This window comes from Vipera berus (genome assembly GCF_964194415.1).
Source record: "Vipera berus genome assembly, chromosome: 2".
Taxonomy (NCBI): Eukaryota; Metazoa; Chordata; class Lepidosauria; order Squamata; family Viperidae; genus Vipera; species Vipera berus.
In genome coordinates this window covers 147,420,790-147,442,782 of record NC_138203.1, presented here as the reverse complement: position 1 = coordinate 147,442,782, position 21,993 = coordinate 147,420,790, and the positions used below count along the sequence as shown (strand labels likewise).

At 39.5% G+C, this 21,993-nt stretch overlaps 1 protein-coding gene across 1 annotated transcript in view; it reads left to right on the top strand.

Moving 5' to 3' along the window:
* The window catches only part of TOM1L1 (target of myb1 like 1 membrane trafficking protein), a 47,002-nt gene that overhangs the window by 6,006 nt on the left and 19,003 nt on the right, over positions 1-21,993 (top strand). The window contains exons 3-5 of the mRNA XM_081317267.1: positions 6,678-6,756; positions 18,720-18,869; positions 20,853-20,972. Of these exons, the coding sequence (XP_081173393.1) occupies positions 6,678-6,756; positions 18,720-18,869; positions 20,853-20,972 (349 nt within the window). The remainder of the gene's footprint in view (positions 1-6,677; positions 6,757-18,719; positions 18,870-20,852; positions 20,973-21,993) is intronic.

Genomic DNA, 21,993 nt, shown 5'->3' with positions numbered 1-21,993 from the left:
AGCGTTATCTCTTACTGTTTGCTCCTCTGTACACATTAAGATATAGGCTGATGTTTATATGCATTTAGAAGTATTGCTTATTGCTAATCCTGGGTTTATTTTTCTGGGATGGGTTTTGTTGTTTTGGTAGGGATTATTCTCTGGACTCCAGCCATAGCCTTTTATTTATACTTTAGCAGTGGAACCTGTTCTTCTTTTTAAAAATGTTTCCTGGATGGCTTACAAATATAATAATAATAAAGTAAACCAGCAACAAAGGCTGAATCAAATCAACAAAAAAACAGCAACTCATAGTTACAACAGAATTACCCAGCCAAAGGCAATATCAGTGTTATTGCTGTGGACCTATCCTCTAAGCAATTTCCAACCACGCAAAGAAAATTGGCACATTGTTTTGAAAGATGTCTCAGTTTAATTTAATTTATTAAATTTGTTCTAGTTGCCCACTCTATTAGATTCTGGGTGACTTTCAAAACCCAGAAATAATAGATTAAAAACAATTACCGTATATACTTGAGTATAAGCCGAATTTTTCAGCCCACTTTTTGGGCTGAAAAATTCCACTTCGGCTTATACTCCAGTCAACAAAAAAACTTACCGAGGACTTGTGCGCGGCCGAGGCTTTGGTGCTTCCGGGATCGCGCGCACCTCTCCCAAGCCACCGCCGTCCGAGACCTGCCGAAGTTTGGGGAGGTTTGGGGAGGTGCGCGCGCACCTCCCCAAACCTCCCCAAACGTCGGCAGGTCTCCGTTCCTCCGCGCCCTGCCTGCCTGCTTCTTTCCGCAGCGGAAAGAAGCAGGCAGGCAGGGCGCGGAGGAACGGAGACCTGCCGACGTTTGGGGAGGTTTGGGCGCCTCCCCAAACCTCCCCAAACGTCGGCAGGTCTCCGTTCCTCCTGCCGACGTTTGGGGAGGTTTGGGCGCCTCCCCAAACCTCCCCAAACGTCGGCAGGTCTCCGTTCCTCCTGCCGACGTTTGGGGAGGTTTGGGCGCCTCCCCAAACCTCCCCAGGTCTCCGTTCCTCCGCGCAGACCTGCCGACGTTTGGGGAGGTTTGGGCGCCTCCCCAAACCTCCCCAAACGTCGGCAGGTCTCCGTTCCTCCTGCCGACGTTTGGGGAGGTTTGGGCACCTCCCCAAACCTCCCCAGGTCTCCGTTCCTCCGCGCAGACCTGCCGACGTTTGGGGAGGTTTGGGCGCCTCCCCAAACCTCCCCAGGTCTCCGTTCCTCCTGCCGACGTTTGGGGAGGTTTGGGCGCCTCCCCAGGTCTCCGTTCCTCCGCGCAGACCTGCCGACGTTTGGGGAGGTTTGGGCGCCTCCCCAAACCTCCCCAAACGTCGGCAGGTCTCCGTTCCTCCTGCCGACGTTTGGGGAGGTTTGGGTGCCTCCCCAAACCTCCCCAGGTCTCCGTTCCTCCGCGCAGACCTGCCGACGTTTGGGGAGGTTTGGGCGCCTCCCCAAACCTCCCCAAACGTCGGCAGGTCTCCGTTCCTCCTGCCGACGTTTGGGGAGGTTTGGGCACCTCCCCAAACCTCCCCAGGTCTCCGTTCCTCCGCGCAGACCTGCCGACGTTTGGGGAGGTTTGGGCGCCTCCCCAAACCTCCCCAGGTCTCCGTTCCTCCGCGCAGACCTGCCGACGTTTGGGGAGGTTTGGGCGCCTCCCCAAACCTCCCCAGGTCTCCGTTCCTCCTGCCGACGTTTGGGGAGGTTTGGGCGCCTCCCCAAACCTCCCCAGGTCTCCGTTCCTCCGCGCAGACCTGCCGACGTTTGGGGAGGTTTGGGCGCCTCCCCAAACCTCCCCAAACGTCGGCAGGTCTCCGTTCCTCCTGCCGACGTTTGGGGAGGTTTGGGCGCCTCCCCAAACCTCCCCAGGTCTCCGTTCCTCCGCGCAGACCTGCCGACGTTTGGGGAGGTTTGGGCGCCTCCCCAAACCTCCCCAAACGTCGCGCAGACCTGCCGACTTTGAGAGAGGCTTTGCAGTGGGCAGGCATTGTGGCAGTAAAGGCATACTTCCTCTATCCTATAAAGCAGCGGCCCCCAATCTTTTTTTGGCACCAGGGACTGGTTCCGTGATGTGGGCAACTATAACAAATTTTTAAAAAATTAAAAATACAATGTAATCACACAAATGAGCCAGTGTGAAGTAATCGATAAAATATTGGATTAAGAGTAGGGAGACCCAGGTTTGAGTTCCTGACCTCACCTACGGAAGCTGTAATGTTACTCCTCTAAAACAGTCTTTCCATCTTCAACATGGGGAGATATACAGTACCTCCTCCCTTTCCTAACTACTAACTTTCTTTGGGTCTGCATAACCTCAGACATCTGTGGGCTTAGCTAAAGAGAAGCCATGTTTACAGGGGGAATAGGATTATATGAGTTTTGGTTTGGCTTATGTGTCAGCGTTTAGCAGCCCTCTAACCTATGTCCAGTTCAGCATTTGAAATTATGTGACTAAAAGCTGGTCATTTAACAGTTGGTTGGTATCGTTACCGTTTAATCTAGATGAGCAATAGAGATAACCAAAGTTAAGCTAAGAGTCATCAGGAACAATAGAATATGCCTGTTTACGAAGTATTAAAAAGTGAAATGATCTCTTGCCAGAGAAATTTCACCCGGGGGTGGAGTGGGGGGGGGGGGCGGAAAGCTCTAAAGTCATGCTTTTCCTTTTGTATTATATAGTCAGAAGTATCTTGAAGGCCACATAAGGCTTCATGTAGCATTTGAAGGCCACCTTAAATTCAGGGCCTGAATTTAAGATAAGATAACCTTTATGTTCACTTTTTTCTGTGAACACACTGCACCTGTTAAAAAATGAAATTCTAATGCCCATTCTCAAAAGAATACACACAGACACACACTACAAACACACACATATATACACACAGAGACATGTGTGTTTATATATTAATCACAATAGTGGAAACACATAGTGGAAAAAAAGTCTTGAAAGTTAACAAGGTTGATGCTATATACCGGTAATACAAAGTTATTACGGAATCTAGCTGTTCTGCTTCCGATACTGTGAAGCCTCCTCCCAGAAGGTAACAAAGAAAACTGGTCATAGAGAAGATGTGTAGCATTCATGACAATATGCGGACTCTGGTCAAGCAGCGCTTATATGCCATGTCCTGAATAGAAGGATGTGAACATCCAGTAATCTTTTCTGCTGTCCTCACCACTCTCTGCACAGCCTCCCTATCCAAAGCATTTCCAAACCATACAGTAATACAAAATGACAGGATGCTTTTAATTGTCCCTCTATAGAAAATGGTAATGACTGGGGAAGGAAGATGTGCTCTTCTCAATTTGGAGTCCATTGTTGATGCTTGAAGTTTCTGCAAGGCTTAAGCATGCCATTTCACCTTTTAAAAATACAATGTAATCCCACAAATGAGCCAGTGTCAAGTAATCAATAAAATATCAGATTAAGAGTAGAGACCCAGATTCTTGACCTCAGTCACGGAAGCTGTTTCTCAGCCCAGTCTACCTCACAGGATTGTTGTTTTATGGAAAACAGGATACACACACCACTTATAGCTTCTAATTGAAAGATGATTTAGAAATATAATGTCCTCCAAAATGCAAAAGAACTAAGCAAACCCTTGAGCATGCTGGTTTTTTGTCCTGTGTGATGGAGGTGGAAGCACTGAGTTGTATGAAGACTTCTCTGTACCAAGAGCTCTTTTTTTTTGACATGCTATCTTAAACCTCAGCTCTGTTTCTTCAAAATCTTTCCACCAAAGAAGCTCCTCTGTTGGTTCTCTTCTGCCCCTTTAAAGAAGACATTGAAAACTATGGAAAATTTCCCTATGCAGAGCTATTACCAGAAGGACAGTTTTGGGGTGGGGGGAGGGGGTTGCCTTTGAGATTAATGGAAAAACGTAGAGGCCTATTAGTAATGGAATCAAAGCAATGGACTAGACCAAGATTTTTCAACCTTGCCAATTTTAAGATGTATAGACTTCAACTCCCAGAATTCCTCAGCCAGCAGGTTGATTACGGAATTATGGGAGTTGAAGTCTGTACATGAAAAACACTGCACTAGACGAAGTTTATGTGAGAGCTAAGAGGTGTGAACCCTAATTACCTCATTCCACTCAAAACCAAATCTTTTGTTATTTTTTTAAAAAATAAAGGTATTTATAGTGGGGGAAAATCTCCATTTTTCACAGAAAATTTGTAAACCAATTTTTCTTCCTTTTCATAAATATATAAGGAGGTGCAAAGAACACAATAACCTAGCACAGCCTTCTTTAAGGTGGAGTACAATTTGTTTAATAGCGTGTCTGCCTTGATTGTTTTGAAGCATCCTTTAATTAGACTTAAAGTGAGCCAGGATCCTGATGTTAATGTCTTGGCCTTGCACAGAGTAATTTTGTATTCTAGGTATTTGGCCCACAGAAGAGAAAAATCAATCTTTCCTTCCTCCCTTCCCTCCAATAAGCTAATCTGTTGCAAATGTGGAAGTAGCTAAAATGCAATTAATGTACTGTAATCCTTAGTTGTCCTGTGTGATAGTGGCCTGATTCATATATCATGATGAGCTCTAGGGTGGCTTAGCATTTATAAAAAAATCAGTATGTTTTTAACTCCAGGCTTGTGGCTTGCCTTAATATGTTTTGTGAAACCAGCTAATTGATTCTTATTTAACAAGCCATGGCTAAGCAATTATGGCTATTCATGATATTGAACTCAATAATTGATAAAGCACAACTACAAACCTATATGCAATTATCTGGAGTGGATTTTTTTTGGGGGGGAAATCAGACAGATTATTAAATTAATAATAAAACATGTTTTTTTAACTGATGCTATTGGTGTTGAGTCTACTTAGTGATGAAGTACACTAAAGCAGGGCTGTCAAACTTGCAACGTCATGTGACATGTCGCGATGTATCATGACTTTTTTTCCCATTGCCGGCAATGGGGTGGGTGCAGTTTTGGTGTGACGCATCCGGCCTGTGGGCCGGCAGTTTGACACCCCTGCACTAAAGGGTTAGATAGGAACATAAAGGAAATTGTAGATAAAATTTCTTGTTCCCCTACAGATCTTCGTACAATAAATAATTTTCAACACTAGCATGCCCTGCTGTCTTAGCTTATTTATATTTGGAAATGCTACCGGTAATTCATCAATATTGCCTTTGTTGATATTGTCACACTATATTTTGGCCAAGATAATACAGTAAAGAGTAAAGATAATACTACAGTAAAGAGTAAAGATAATACTGTAAAGAGTAAGGATATGTAGTAAGGATTTTCAGTAGTTAAAGACTTTGCAGGCTATTAGAAGCTGGGAGTAAATTCGGAATCTATCTCAGAGTCACTCTGAATATAATCTTTTATTGTTTTGTTTTTATTTTCTCTCGTATTGATGATGATGATTATTATTATTTTTCCATGCCTCTGGGAAAGGCATCTTACTTACAACACTGACTGTTAGGCATGCTACAGCATTTGGGGCTGATGGGAGTTGGAATTCAACATTTTGGTAAGACTCTAGTGTTCCTACAGTACTTTTACTGTAGACAGAAACAATGCCTTGAGTTTGGGAAACCATTTCAGCAAAGCTTATGTACGGTCGCATATTACCTTCTGTATGGCAGCGTTCTCCAGGGACAAAAAGGAGCAAGGCCTCTTTAAGGAAAAGGTTGAAGATACAGGATCAAAAAAAGGAAAGGAGGTGAGGTTGTCCTGCAGGAATACAAGCTAATTTGAGGGCTAATCCACATGGAGCTCCGTTTCCATCTGTCCTGTTTGCCATCGTTTGCTCCCTAGAGACTAAAATGGAAGATCTGTAACTTGAGCTGGCCACGAACAAGGAGTGTATATTGGAGATGGTGACCCTTTGAGAGCTGTATGCAACGAAATTTCATTTTGAGGTATGCCGATTGGTGTACATTCAAAGTGACAGTAAAGTTGTTGTTGTTGTTGTTGTTAATAGGGATGCTACGCAGTCAATTACCAAATACAAATCATCTCAGACATGAGGTCATGCAGATGTTGGAAATTAACTATCTATTGTACAAGCTTCAGTAATGGAGTGAGAAATTTTATTCTTTGGCAGGTGGGCAACTATGGAACTTTTTTGACCTGTGTACTTCAACTCCCAGACTTGTGCGATGACTTGTCCAAGCCAGCTTGGTAATTCTGAAGCTGAAATCCATAAATCGTAAAGTTGCCTTAGTTGCCCACCTCTAGTGTATGTACTCTAAACCAGTGTTTTTCAACCTTTTTTGGGCAAAGGCACACTTGTTTCATGAAAAAAATCACGAGGCACTCCACCATTAGAAAATGTTAAAAAATTTAACTCTGTGCCTATATTGACTATATATAAAGTAATTCTCTTGAATAGGAATCAAATAAACACAAAGAAAGTATTTTATAATTACTTTTCAATTTTTCCCACGGCACACCAGGCAACATCTCGCGGCACACTAGTGTGCCGCGGAACAGTGGTTGAAAAACACTGCTCTAAACACACAACTCACCTTTGTCACTGAAGTGGCTACCTTGCTTTATTCCCATCTTGATTTAATTTTCCTCTTTGGGGGGTGGTTTCCTTTCAGCAATCTTGATTCCTTATTTTCAGCTAACATTATAAGAGAAATAATATGTATGGTGAATTTTAGTTAATGGTCAGTATGTTTTCTGACTTTATTTCTTCTAACCACAGACCCAAGGATGCAGTGAGAGCACTTAGGAAAAGGCTTTCCAAAAACTGTAATCATGTGGAGATTCATCTTACCTTGTCCGTAAGTACAACATGTTTGGTCCTTAGGAAATATTTGTACAGCACAGGACAGAATTTATGGGAGTTTTTCAGATAAGTGTTTTGCTGGAATATTAGCACAATTTTCTGAGGCATGAAAAATCAGTTTCATGGGACAGAAGTTGCCATTTTTTAATCAAACTTACAAAATAACATTTAGATCCCCCTTATTTTGATAGGCAGAAGACTGCTCCCCCCATTGAGAGTAGCAAAAGTACTTTGTATACCTCAGTTGCTTCTCAACAAATGGTAAAGGAAAGACAACTAAAGCAGAACACACTCTTACAAATTTTAGGTTCCGGCACTGTAGCCTGGAAATTAATTTAGAACCTCCAGTTCTATTTACTTATTAGTTTTATCATCTGCTAGTTCTTCAAGAGCTCAAGACAATTTCTATTCCCTTTATTTTTACCCTTATAATAGCAGGCCTCAGAATGACTGAGAATGACTCATTCAAAGTTAATCAGGGATCTTATGTCCTGAAGGTGGACTAGGGTCTAGGTCTCCACAGTGCCCATGCAACACTTAACCACTATATTAATACCCTCCTCCTCCCCACTTCTCTTGAATGAATCTGGAGGTACTAAGACACAACAAAACACCCAATTTAAAATGAAAAAATAAACAGAAATTCAAACATTGTTCAGAGTTCTAGTTTGTTTGTTTTTTTAACATTCTAGCTTTATCCAACCCACTCTTAAAGTAGGAAGCTTAGCATCTTAATCAGCATATGGCCTCATTTTTTCTTTATAAACTAAGCATTCAAGTATTCAGTTAGCTTGGAAGAAAAAGAATGACATCCTGTTAAAGGAATTGTTGCTTAACCACAAAAAGTTTTCTCTGAGAGTTTTCCATTTTACAGCGTGCGGTAATATCTTTATATGCTAGTATCAAGTCCTATTGACAATATTTTTGAACCAAGTCCATTGAAGCATGTAGTTTTAACTACACGAAGGTGTTGGTGGCTCAGAATCAGATCACATAGAGAGGAGATATTTATTTTGTAATTTAAAAATGTCTTACAATATTTTATCTATAAAGTCAATGTGAAAAAATAATGTCTGTTCATGTATTTCTGTCTTTGCTGGGCTTTAATTGAGGAAGGCACTATTTGAATAACTGGATTATAACTTTATTACAACATAAAGGATGCTGGGAGTTGTAGCTTTAATAATAACTGTTGGGCAACAGTTCACCTTTGCTGTATTTGCAGGCATCTACTGTCTTTCATTTCAACATTACAATGCTGGATGGAAACTTTATATTTACAAAACTGCAATCTGCATGAAACTTAAAAATCTTGGTACTTTAGCAGTAATAATATGTGTATAATACCTTTGAACAGGCTATGGCTTGTTCCACAAATCACAATTACATTTCATCTGTGATTTAGTGTGATACATGAACCAAGTCAGAAGCTGATGAAATGAGTCTTGTGCATTTAGCCACCAGTCCAGTTTCCAGGATGTTGTAGCAAATAACATGCAATTTTAAAAACTGGAGTTAAATGGCATGAGAGCCAGTTTAGTGCAGTTGTTAAGGTACTTGGCTAGAAACTGGAAGACTATGAGTTCTGATTCTGCCTTAGGTACAGCTGGGTGACCTTGGGCCAGTCTTTGTCAACCCTCAGAAACAAGCAAGGGCAAATCACTTCCCAAAAAATACTTGCCAAATAATAACAAGTGGGTGTGAGTTAGAAATACTTGGAGGGAAAAAAATGAGTTTCCTGTATAGTAGCCCAGTCTGATATTTTTATGGGTGTTGTCTAACATTCCTATGTAGGCTGTAATCTAGGCCAGTATGGTCAAACGGCGATAGCAGTTGGGAATTTGGAGCAATGTAGATTGGTCCATTGTTGGAACCTATGTACAGTCATTGTAATGATAAGACGGATTCAATTCCTATGGTTTTTTTTTTTTTAAAAAGTCAGGCACATTGCTAGTGGTACAAATGATTGATAGTTCTTGTACACAGGATTACCTACCTCATTGGTTGTAATGTAAGATGCAGCTTTTGGAATTTGAGGAATTTGCTTTTCAAAATAACAATTACCACGCTGTATGACTGAAGTCCTACTGATTTAAATTTCTCCAAAGGTTTGATACCACCTAATGTTTGAATCCTTCCTTTCAGAAATTATAGAACTGCAGTGAAGGATGTTTCCCTCAAATGAATACGATAGCTTTCATTCCTAATTTGTACCTGTCATCCTAATTAGTTTGCAAACAGTTTCAAAATACGTGAAGTATTGTAGAATGAATGAAACATATGCAATTATATTCCAGCCTCTACTGTAATTAATCATTATTCATAATTTGACAAATGTGAAAGATAACAGGGGTCCCTTGAGATTTCATATCCTGTAAGAAAATAGAGAGAAATTTTTATCCAGTGATCTTTCCATTGGGGATGGTGGATACCTTGAAATACTAAATGGAATGAATCACATCACCATTTCAGAATTCTTTCAGTGAAATCAGATGTGTAGGTGTGTGTTTCTGTGTGTTTCTATAACATAAGCTTTTCTAAACTGGGATATAGCCAGTTTGGTGTAATGGTTAAGGCATAGGGCTAGAGACCACCTTAGTTATGAAGCCAGCTGCAAACATAATTACTTCTGAAATCTTGCCAGAAAAAATGCAAGGACTTATCCAAGCAGTCACCAGGATTCATCTGTCTGTCTATCTATGGAGTGGAGCCTTGTTCTTGAAGAATTCTTATAGAGAAGTATCATGAAAAATACAATGTTGTTGTATTCACAGTAAAGGACAATGTAAGCAGAAATCTGTATATTGTGTTAAATTTCAGGGTTTGCATGATTATTCAGGATTTGATCAGCAGTGGATACAGGTGCAAACAAAATGTCTGCTAGCTCTGTGTCTCCGGAGAAAATAGTACAGTATTGTGCAATGTGTGTGCTACCAACTTCTCTGCTTAATCAAAGGAGCTTGTTAGGTCTGATTATCAGATGTGCAGGAGCAGTTTCTTATTGCGTATTCTGCTTTTATTCTGGTAAATAGTTGAGCAGGACAATTATCGGCAGAGTTGAGCTAATTTAGGTTGATAAATGGCCAACATTTTCCAGACATCAATTTGATGTCTTAGTATGTTATGCTAGATTGGGTATGTCGACAAACTTCTGTGCCCCCACCCTCTTCTTAGTAACTCTGAGTCACTACTATAAGTATTTTGAAGTTCTTCTGAGTTGCAAACATATGGACTAAAAAAACAAAACCAGCTTTGGCTTCCTCTTGGCATACAGATTAGATATCAAACTATCTGCCTTTTATTTATTTTCCCTGCCTGCTCAGCACACTGTAATGTGTGGCTTGAAACCACCTTGGGATAATTTATCTAGGGATTTATTCTGCAGATGTTAATTTATCTGCATGGAGTTTAAATAAAAAAAATTCCATATGCTTTTATAGTTACATGAGTTGGTGGAAGTTGGGAACATGTCTGACCTGCAAGTAATTTCTGTTTATCTACAAGCAAAAGTAGAGGAAACTGCTTAGAATGACAAGATTTTTTCTTCTGCTCAGTTCAGCTTATTCTTTCTGTCCCTCTGTTAAAGAGTTAAAATAGGGAATTTGGAGCTGGATGTATTGTTATGTACTTGCTTCATTAAGGCATGAGGGTGTTTTGATATTTGAGTGATGAAAAATTAGAGACTAAAACCAGAGAACGATAATAAACAGGTATATCATTGAGACAAAATGGTGGCCCTCCAAATTCCCTGTCCCATCTGTATAGATTCTTTTTTCATCAATTAAAAGAAGTCATATTTTCAAATCAGTATTGCAGGCGGTTTTTTTGTCATAGATCTTAGAAGAATAGAGGCTGCATGCAGCCTAGGGGAACATTCACAAATCCTCGCTGTTTACAATATTTCCAAAATGAAGTAAGAAGGAACATTTTTAGATAGGCAGCCAAGTTTGCTGCTTGGTTACATAATCTTTATTACCGGTATTAATAAACTTTGGGTGTGTTAGACCTGCTTTCGTGGGAGATTACCTAATAGTTTAAATGTAAATAAACAAGCTGCTGGATTTACTGGAGCCTTCTCTAGGCCTTTGCCAGTCTTTTTATATGATTTTTACTGTAGTAGAAATCTTAAGTGTTAATTGAAGGATCCTGCTACTTTGGAAGATCTATGGGAGCTAAACATTTTCCCAGGCAAATCTCATTTCAGGGATCTGGGTATCACAGTACTACAGCTTTCTCAAATGCAGTTGCAGAATCTCCATAATAAATGGCTGGACTAGACAGAATGAAAAGATGCCGGTTTGAAACAATAATGGGATTACAAATTAGATGATGTTTAGAATCAAGACGTTTATTCACCTTGAAGGATAGAAACTTGAGATAGGGCTTTAGGGATAAAGGGGAGGGGGCAAAATAGTCTCTCAGTTGCAGTGATGGCCTCTTTGTAATGAGCTGCATCATTAAATGCTACCTGGAACCAAAGAATGCCTTTAAGTTTGTTAATGTAGGGACAACCCTATTGGGCAGTCACACTTCTGAAAAAGACATTCATTTCTTCTTGTCTCCCACAATGGGTTAGGCTAGTTTTGAGGATTTGGGACAGGGGTCAAGGGTTTTGATTTACAGGCAGATCTTACAAGAATATAATATTCCCAATTTGTAATCTGAAGCACTAAAATTGAGAGCTTTACTGTATTTTGACCTATATAAATTGAATACACGGTAGGTACCTCTGTTTCATCATTCTTTAGATTTCCATCCTGCCTTTCATCCCATTAGAATGACACTTAATATCGAGACTTGCATGCCACTCCAACCCTAAAATAGATTGTATGATTTGGCTTGCCAAGTTTCATGAATCTCAGCCATTGTGGCCTGTAAATTATTGTTTATGGTTTTGGTAATTATAATGAACTTGGTCAATTATGACTTACTCAGCAAATCATATTTAAATAAACAGTGGGCCTAATCCAAGGAATGATTCTGACCAAATTGTATTTAGGATGGGCTACAACTTTATTAGGGACGCGGTGGCTCAGTGGGTTAGGACGCTGAGCTTGTCGATCAGAAGGTTGGCAGTTTGGTGGATCGAATCCCGAGTGTCGCGTAACAGAGTGAGCGCGTGTTACTCGTCCCAGCTTCTACCAACCTAGCAGTTCAAAAGCACGTAAAAATGCAAGTAGAAAAATAGGGACCGCTACGGTGGGAAGGTAACAGCGTTCCGTGGCGCCTTTGGAGTCTAGTCATGCTGGCCACATGACCACAGAGACGTCCTCAGACAAACGCTGGCTCTTTGGCTTTGAGACAGAGATGAGCACCGGCCCCTAGAGTCGGAAACGACTAGCACACATGTGCGGGGGAACCTTTACCTTTATCTTTTACAACTTTATTACAGTGCTACTAAAGCAGTGTAGCCTTTGGCTTGCATTGTGTTGCATGTTAGCACTAACTGTCATAGCCAGATATGGAGTAGTGCAAGATGCAAAGCTTCTTGAAGTACAGGAAGAAGATCAACTGTAGATGGGCAGAGTGTCCACCACCAACATCACCGAGGCCTTTCCAGCATTCCAGAATCTCCTTAGGAGACAGAAGAACAAAGTTTGGAACATGTAACTTCTGTGATGGTTGCGCTAGGTAAATAGTCCGAGTGGTTAGTGTGAGTAGTTACTTTCTTTAACACACAAGTGAGCACTGTGTGGCCATCCAGGTATTGTTCAACTGCAATTCAGCATTACCATTCCAACAACATCTGGAGGATCAGCTTGGTAATATTTTTTTTGTCCCTTCTATACACCTCTACTGCTATTGATACTATCAGGGGTCACCAAGTAACTAAGAAGCTCGCACTGATTTATTAAGTGTTAAATTTTCTCTGGATATTTAACATTAAAGGATTTGTATTTAATGCATTCCATTCAGCTACCTGAAATTCTGTGTAATGTAGGTTGATCTACTTTCTCTCAATGCAGATAGTTAAACAAACAATATGAGATCTGTTTTCATTAGTGAAATGATATAATCTGTATTTATATGGCTCCATTTTGTTTGGAAATATTTGTAGTGCTTGCCTGGAACCCATCCCTCTGCCAGTAGAACTGTGCTTTCATGAAAATATTTCCTCCACACCCTTCCCAGTCTATGCCCTTACCCTGCAGAGAGGTTTTGAGAACAAATGATAAGCTGGAACAGAAAGGAAAACTTGTGCCCACTTTTCATGTCACTGACTAAACAATTCCATTAGCAAAACAGAACAAAACTAATTCATGATCACTGTTGCATTTCCTGTGAAATAAATAGAAACATTGCACATTAGGTTTGGTCCGTGGAACTAATATGCCCTAGGAAGTTGTAGAATTACCACCTTCAGTGGAAACTATCTGGTTTGACAGTCTTATCAAAGTTGTACAGAACTAATGACTCTTACTTCGTTTCAAGAAGTTATTTGATAACTCAGGAGACTTGCTTCTAGCTTTTTTCCAGGTCTTAGCACTGCAGCTGTAATTGCTTTCCCCTTCCCATTTTGACCTGCAGGCGAAATGTTCTTCATCAAATGCAAGCAGTACTTCTCAAGTAGGTTGCACCTTTAGAGATTAGCTTCCTTCTCCATTGCTGGAAAATGGCCTTTCCTATTAGTATGCAATTCTTGCCTGCCTTGGGCAAAAAACCCCCCATACTAGTGGTTCTTTCTTTCTTTCCTTAATTGTGCAAGATGCTGTTAAGAAGTTCTTAAGATACTTTAAATAAGGGAAAGTTTATTTGTAAAAACAAAACATTGTGAACAAGTATCATAAGAATCTTTTTTTGTCTATCTCTGGCAAAAATCAAATCTCATACAGTATATCCTAGCTGTACATACCAATAATAGTTTGTTCCTTCATTATTTTCATCTATTTATTATGTTAAGGATATATAAATGCATCGACTTCATTTTCATATTTCTGTGTTATCTTTCCGTTTTTTTAGAACCTTGTCACAACTGAATTTTCTTGCTGCAGGCAAGTTCTTAATAGTAGGAATACAGAACTAGGAATGACAGCTCAAGTCAATCACCATTCTCTGATTTATTCTTATATGCCTCTTTTTTACATGCGTGTTCTTCCAGCTGCCACTGCTGATTAGTGTAGTTTCCTAAATCAGTTACTAAAAGTCATGTCAGGTTGCACTGTTGGAGACATAAATAGTTGTTCAAAACTACAATGGATCTACGATATGCTCGGCAACAGCAAAGACAGTATACTGTTTCCCAGGTTAAGCCTTATATGTGCCTGTTTTGTTGTATATCATTTGTGGATCTTCTGCTTCTATTGTAGCTGTAAAATAACATAGGCTGCCTCAGGATGGCTCTGCTATTGGACAAAGTGAAGTAGCCAACTAAGGCACAAGAAGGGGCATGGAGTCATAACTGGTGAGAGACTTTGGAAGTAAAGTTTAGTGTGCCATCACAACTTGCTTTGTATTCCTAAATTAGCCTCTCTCTTGATGCAAAGGAGGACATTGTTCATTGTCAGTACAGTACTAAAATAAGATGCAGCTTCTTGCTTTATGATGAATATTTACCTTAGAAGATATTCTAGTAGGCAGGAAGTTCTACCCTTCAACAAATCCATAGTTTGCCATCATTTTTTTAAATTAAAATATTTTAAAAACTATCCATTTTTTTTAAAAAAAGGTTCAACTTGCATGATTAACTTGGCTGTCTTCTCGTATTCCATTTAGCCTCTTGAAGCTTCTTTTTGGTAGCTCTTATTTACCTGACTGTGGATGCTAAGATTTCTCTGTAGCATTCTTGTTGCTGCTTTCCAGTTTGTTCCTTGGAGATTCACCAAAGCCTAATATAATCATCATCCAGGAGACTGGTGACCTTTTGTTGCCTATAAGAGTCTCTCTGCAGATATGTAATTTAGCATGCAATCAAATGCATCAGAGTTACAGTTCAGTATTCAGATTAATATTTAATCCATAACACACAAATGAGCAATTGGAAAATAGTTTTAAGATAAGATAAAATATTAAGAACAACAATCAAAATACAATTTCAAATCTGGTAAACCCAAATCTCCTCTTTCTTTAGCATCTTGCAATAATTTGTATCTAATTTGGGGGAGGGTTTCCCCTTGCCATATGAACTTAGAAATATCCATTTGCCATTATTTATTCTTATATTTATAATAATTTAAAAGAATCCATAAAGTCTGAAATAAAAATAACATCTTTTTTACGACAATCATCTTAATTATACAGATTCTAGCCAAAAAAGATAATTGCAACTTTGTCCCATCTTAATAGGTCTTTTTTTGATATCATTCTACACAAGTAAAAAGTTTGAAACAATTTAGAATTTGTATTTGTCAATGTAACCCCAAGATATTTCATCTTTTTCTCCACCTTGAAGCCCAATATCTTTTCTCACTGTTTCATAGTGAAATGTATTATTGTTAACAAGCATTGTTGTTTTCTGTTTGTTTTGAAACCCGATAAAGCTCCTAACTCATTTATTTTCATCAAGTATTCTATTCCAGCTTTTGGGTCCTGCAAAAAAATGACTAGGTACTTGAAACGATCAATATCTACTGGGAGCAGGACAGAGAACTTGCAGTATTTGTTGTTGTTGTTGTTAGCTGCGAAGTCGTGTCCGACCCATCGCGACCCTATGGACAACGTTCCTCCAGGCCTTCCTTTCCTCTACCATCTTCTGGAGTCCATTTAAGCTCACGCCTACTGCTTCAGTGACTCCATCCAGCCACCTCATTCTCTGTCGTCCCCTTCTTCTATTGCCCTCAATCTTTCCCAGCATGAGGCTCTTCTCCAGTGAGTCCTTCCTTCTCATTAGGTGGCCAAAGTATTTGAGTTTCAGCTTCAGGATCTGGCCTTCTAAAGAGCAGTCAGGGTTGATCTCTTCTAGGACTGACCGGTTTGATCGCCTTGCAGTCCAAGGGACTCACAGGAGTCTTCTCCAGCACCATAGCTCAAAGGCCTCAATTCTTACAATAAATATTTATATTTCATTCCAATGGATGTGGCTTGGTACCAATAGATGACCTAATTGGGGCATTCTTCTCTGATGAAAATAGCTGTTACCATGGAAGTAGCTTCCATTAGTTCACTCACAAAAGCTTTGCCAAAAAGCAAAAAAAAGGCTTTTAATTCACACTCTCAATCTAGCTGTTTCAGCTTATTGAAAACAATAGGACTAAACTACTCTAATGCGATACAAGATCCAGTAATTCTTCATCACTGTCTGTATAGGGAAAGTGCAGCAAAGGGAGAAGTGTCGCTATTTTTTTCATTTATCTTGCAAAAAAATGTTTTCCATACACAGAACCACTTTAAACCCGCTTCTGTGAGCAAATAGCTGATTAACATGTCTTTATTTTAGGTAAGATGTTTGGTAGCTGTGATATAGTCCCTATGTGATATACTGTAGCTGTCCCTATCACAGCCTTCCTTCCTTCCTTCCTTCCTTCCTTCCTTCCTTCCTTCCTTCCTTCCCACTATCTATGTTTTTTAATCTGGTTTGCTTGCTGCTTTTCTAATCTGTGATTTGGAGGATATTAGGTTTTCCTACTGTTTCTTGCATTTTACTGTTATAGATGAACAATGATCTAGCCAGTGAAATTGTGGGTTGACTTTATTGTCTTGTAGTGCAGAGGTGGTCAAACAGTGAGCCGTGCTTCCCACTCCCCAGGGATCACGAGCAAATTAGACGGGGGAGTTATACATTTCTGAATTCATAGTTGGTGGGCAGAGAATTGACTCCCCCAGGAAGAAGGCTTTAAGCAGCTTTCAGCCTAATCTATTAATTTCCAGACATGGAGAGGAGTTCTGATCTCCCTATCCTCAACTAGCTGATAGGGGTGTTGTGGATTGGCATATCTCAGGGTTCTAGAATGCAGTCCAAAAAACACCATACATTTAGAGATGGCTTAATTATTAAGCAATTATAAATATCCCTATAATTTGTTGCTGTTACAGTTATTACTTTGGTATTGCCGTTGCTATTATTGTTGACATGATTAGTACAAATTTGCATGGCACCATAAGGTCTGAGAACCCTGGTTTAGCACAAGAGATCCTAAACTGTTTCAAAGTTGAAGAGCCTTTTCCTGACATCAATTTAAATTAAATCTTATAACAAAAAATACCACTAGTATAATTGTGCCCCATGTGTACACTTTCTCTCTTTTGTCACATTATAAAACCAAGAATTCAATACCTATTTTGCAGGACATCTTGGGCCTGCAGTACAAACATTGAGGACATTATACAGATTGGTCCTTGACTTATGAACACAATTGGGACCGGAATTTTGGTGGCTAAGTGAAGTGGTTGTTAAGTGAAGCATCACATGACCAAACCTGATTTTATAACCATTTTTGCTATGGCCATTAATTGAATCATGCAGTCGTGAAGTGAATTTGGCTTTCTTCATTGACTTTGCTTGTCAGAAGCCAGTTGGGCAGGTCTCAAATCACGTTCACATGATAGTAAGATATTGCAACCATTGTAAATGCAAGCCAATTGCCAAGTGCTCAAATTGAAGTCATGGAACCACAGGAGTGGTGCAACAGTTGTAACTTCGAGGACAGGTCATAAGTTTCATTTTCAAAGGCTGTCGTAACTTTGAACCATTGTTAAATGAACAGTTATAACTCAGTGACTACCCATATAGCCTTGGGAATTCACATTATACACTGAGGCTTATCAGAGAAGACATTTATGTTTACAAAGCTGGTTTGATCCCCTCAGCCATATTTAACCACTGGTTAACTACAGGTTTGGATTGAGACTTAAATATAAAATGCAGCTAATTGAAAATGAAATTGCTTCTTCAGTGGGAGAATTGATGCTCTATGTGTGCCTAAAACTTTTGTGGATAATGCTAAACGATGACTTTATTTTAGAGTTACAGTCTGAAGTAGATCATTGTAAAATTACAGGGTAGCTGTGATATAATCTGTTTTTGTCATTGGAATTCTTGATGATGGGAATATCATTACTGAAAGACTGCACTGTTATTTCAGTACGTGATTCAGGATCCTGGAATGGCATTGTTTAAATTTAATGTTATGTTATTGTCTCTTGGTGTTTCTTTTGTGATTGAGAAAGCTTTGTAGCATTTTTACTGCTCTTATAAATGAGTTAAATACTATATTTTGATTATCTGCTCTGAAGGTAAGTGCCTTTCTGCTGTAGTCATATGCATAACCCATTGGATGTATATCTGACAAAACAATAAAGCTGTGCCACTAGCATATCTTAATGATAGCTTATATTTTCCTTTACATCTCATACATTGGTTATAGATCTTAATGGATGTGTGAACTTGCATAGGGTAGCATGTTTCATCAATATTTGGAATGAGATAATTAAAAACTTAGAATCAACATATTGTTCATCTTGTTTCAGTAGCTGAGTGCTGAAAATCTATTTTCCAGAAGAGGTACTGAAGAGAAAGGTAGTGGGATTATAGGTGTCACTTGATTTAAAAAGCTCATATTCTCTGTGAGTTTTCATTCAGGTGTCTCCTAGTGATTGTTTCTCTTCAACTGTTTCATCTATGACATCTGAGGAGATATCTGCCACTGCCCCCTCTTAATTCATGGATAAGTGCTCGGCTCACTTGGCTACCAAGACTGAATGGATCCAAACTCCATATAACTCTTCACCTGCCCCTTCCTCCCAATTTTATCTTGCAACCAGTTTGTAGAATCATTTCAAGTTATTCAGGCAATATTGATGGCCTGTGTAATGTATTTTAAGAAACTGCAGTAGGAGAACCATTGGCTGAGAAACACTCAGTAGTATAAGAGGAAGCTTGAGGTGATAACTGATGGCAAGGGTACAGTGAAAAATGGGGCAGGAGAAATAAAAACAAAAGGGGCTTTGTAGGGTATTGCTCTCACAGAAGTGGAAGTAAATGAAATTGTTCATATCACTGATGCAAAAACCCATTTTTTGCAGCTCCTTGAGATGTGTATAAAGAACTGTGAGCCACGTTTCCAATCTCTGGTAGTGAAACGAGATTTTTGCAAAGATAGACTAGTAAAGCTACTGAATCCAAAGTTTAACTTACCAGTGGATCTGCAGGAGAAAATTTTGACCTTTATCATGGTAAGCTTTCCCCCCCCCTTTATTTCTCTTTTGCTTCCTCTGTGAAATAAATGTAATCAGTGTTTCATGACAAGCTGTGCTGTGGTGCCTGGGAAGGGAGTGTGTGAAAAACAGTTTCCTTTTATTCTCTTTGAAGCTGGAGAACAGAAAGTGCAAAGAAGGATAGAGTATCTGTTGCCCTGGTTTTCAAATGATTCCTTTGTGGTTGCATAAGCTTCCCTATCTGCTCAGACTGAAAAACCATAGGTCAATCATTCTGTATTTTTTCTGCTCTTAAAAAAAGTTATTTTCCCAATCAGCAAATAAAAGAAGTGTATCTGATGGGAAAGTGGGAGTTTTTCCTTCACTGTCAGTTATCATGGGATCATACTGAATCATAAATTCACTTCTACATCTGAGTGGGCCAAAACAGAAATAAGAAACCTTCATGTCCAGTTTTAGCCTTCAGTTTCCAGAAGCCAATAGTAATGGATTATGGAAGTTGTGATCCAAAACATCCAGAAGCATCAGTTTGCTTACCTAAGGTATAAAATTTACCCTTTCACAAAAGTATTTCAGTCGGTAGGGGAATCATTCTGATTGTTTACCAACTCTCAGAAATATTTGTATCAAGCATCCGTTAAGAATCAGAGATTCGAAGGCTGGAAAGATCTGTGAAAGTAAGAAATAAAGTCAGCCTTTCTTTCACAGAACTTTCCAGCTTTACTAGCCATCGAGAATAAAATGATATTCTAATCTCTGATCCTTAATAACTGATTGACACCACTATTTCTGAGGGTTGCTAAACAGTTAGAATGACTTCCGTAAAATAAAAATAAAAATTTAGCACGTCTCCTTATGATGTTGAAAGCTAACCTATCACACGGAGCACGGGTGTCAAACACGCTGCGTCACGTGCCACGTTGTGACGTGTCGCAACTTTTTTCACATTGCCAGAGCTAGGGTAGGGCGCAGCGTCCACATGATGCAACTGGCCCACGGGCCGGCAGTTTGACACCCCTGACATAGAGGAATAAACATTCATTAGTTTGATGAATATGAGAAACACCAGCTTTGAGAAGAACAAAAGAAGGATCGAAGATTCCATCTCATCTATTGCCCTGCACATGCTGCTTTTGGATATGGAAAAGCATTTTGCCTCTCAACAGAGGCATCATATGAAAACTATAGTTCTTTCCACATTACAAGTCAGTTTAATGGGATGACCTCTAGTGTAATGTAAGAATCAGGAAAACATCTGCAGAATGCGTAGTTTTATAACTTCCTATCTTTGGCAATCCCTTTTTAAAGTTAAATCTTGTTTGTGTGTGTGTGTGTGTGTGTGTGTGTTATCCAAAGCAGGGGTAGGTAATTTTTGACCTGTGGGCTGGATATGGCCTGCCACCTGAAATAATCCAGCCTGTGGTCCCAAAAATAAATATATTTACCTGGCCCACAAAAGAGAGGGAGAGAATGATTGCTCTTTTTTGCGCCCTTATCACTTTCTAGGGTGACCATTTTGATGACAACTTCACCAGTCACCTCTGCATAGACAACACAACAGGTCCCCTGTCCAGGACCAATGAGAGGGAGGTGGGAAGGGGGAGGAAATGGAAGTGGCATGGCCTTTGGCTCTATGTAGGAAAAGGAGAGTCCGTGTTCTGAAGTATCCATTTTGAGAAATTTGAGAGATCTTCATTAAATGGCATGGACAATTTTTTTTGAATCTTTGATTTGGTGTTGATAGACATCTCTTAATGTCTCTAAAATGGTTCCATTGAAATCCCAAGGAATCACTTTGCTCCGTCTTGATCTGTCCATGTACTGATTCAGCAAGATGGGGGAGGAGAATTTGGTGCATCAGATTCTTTTCTGATACAGGCACATTCCTCTGAAAGTCTTTTGAAGAAATAGCTGTTGTCCAGTTTTTGGCCCAAAATGGCAGTTATCAGGTTTTGAAAGATAATTAATTGTTTCAGGAACTGTAATCTTTTTCGCAAACAGACCTGTGCCAAGGGGTTTCAGAATGCTGTGGATGTGACGGAAGTCCAGGAGGTTTATATGGAGCTTCTTAAGAAAGGAGTTGAATTTCCATCCTCAGAGATCAACAGGAGAACCACTAAGGTAAGTGCTACGTTGGGAGCTGCTGATCTGAAACAGGCTCTGCAAGTTGCAAAGATTTGCACATGCATAGAAGGTGTGTTAATTAACTCAATAATGTCTATTTGGCACAGTGATTTCCTTTGCTTATGAAGCCAGTCATATATTTCTGTCTTGGAGCTCTTTAAAAAAAATCTAAGAGTAAGAGGAATAGTTTAAAACTATTTCTTAAGCAGGAAACGTAGAAATTGAAGCTTTGAATCTGCCCACAAAATCCTAGTAACCCAGGTTTTTTCCTCAGGATAAAGGAAATTAAGTGCCTGGATTACCCTGAAGGCTTTGCAAAATTCCACAAAGATGTAAACAAAACTGAACACTTGGACAGAAAACACAATATATCTTTTGAAATTGGCAAAGGGTTTAAATAAATGTTTTTATTATTATTATTATTTTATTATTATTATGCCTTAAAAGTACAGGGAAGTTTACTTCCCAGAATTCATAACGATGGGTATATAGATAGGTCTTGATTAGTTAATGAATCCCACAAAATGGTCACTTTAGTCAAATTTACATTATTCAAAGTGATATTTCAATATGGTAATTTGTTCCAGCTTGACCAAAATAGGCAATCTTAAAATTGTTAAGGTTGGGAAACACTGCAATAAACAATAAAAGAATATGCTTTTAATTTAAATTTATGTTTAAGAAAGTCACAGAATAGTTATAGAAAGCCAGAAAAAATCTATGGATTCATACATTCCAACATCTCCTCCTATTTTAGCATTGCTGCGATCACATTCGTGCTGCTCACTTACTTGGGTGTAAATAGTTGTTCTAATACATGGGTGTCAAAATCGATCGCATCATGTGACGTATCATGATGTATTGCGATGTTTTTTGTCTTTGCGGAGCCTGGGTGGGTGTGGCCTGCGGGTGACGCATCCAGCCCGCAGACCACCAGTTTGACACTCCTGCTCTATTATGAGCCTCCTCTTTTTCAATTTTGTACTTTTTTTCTTCCTTTTTGTCCATTTTGCCCACA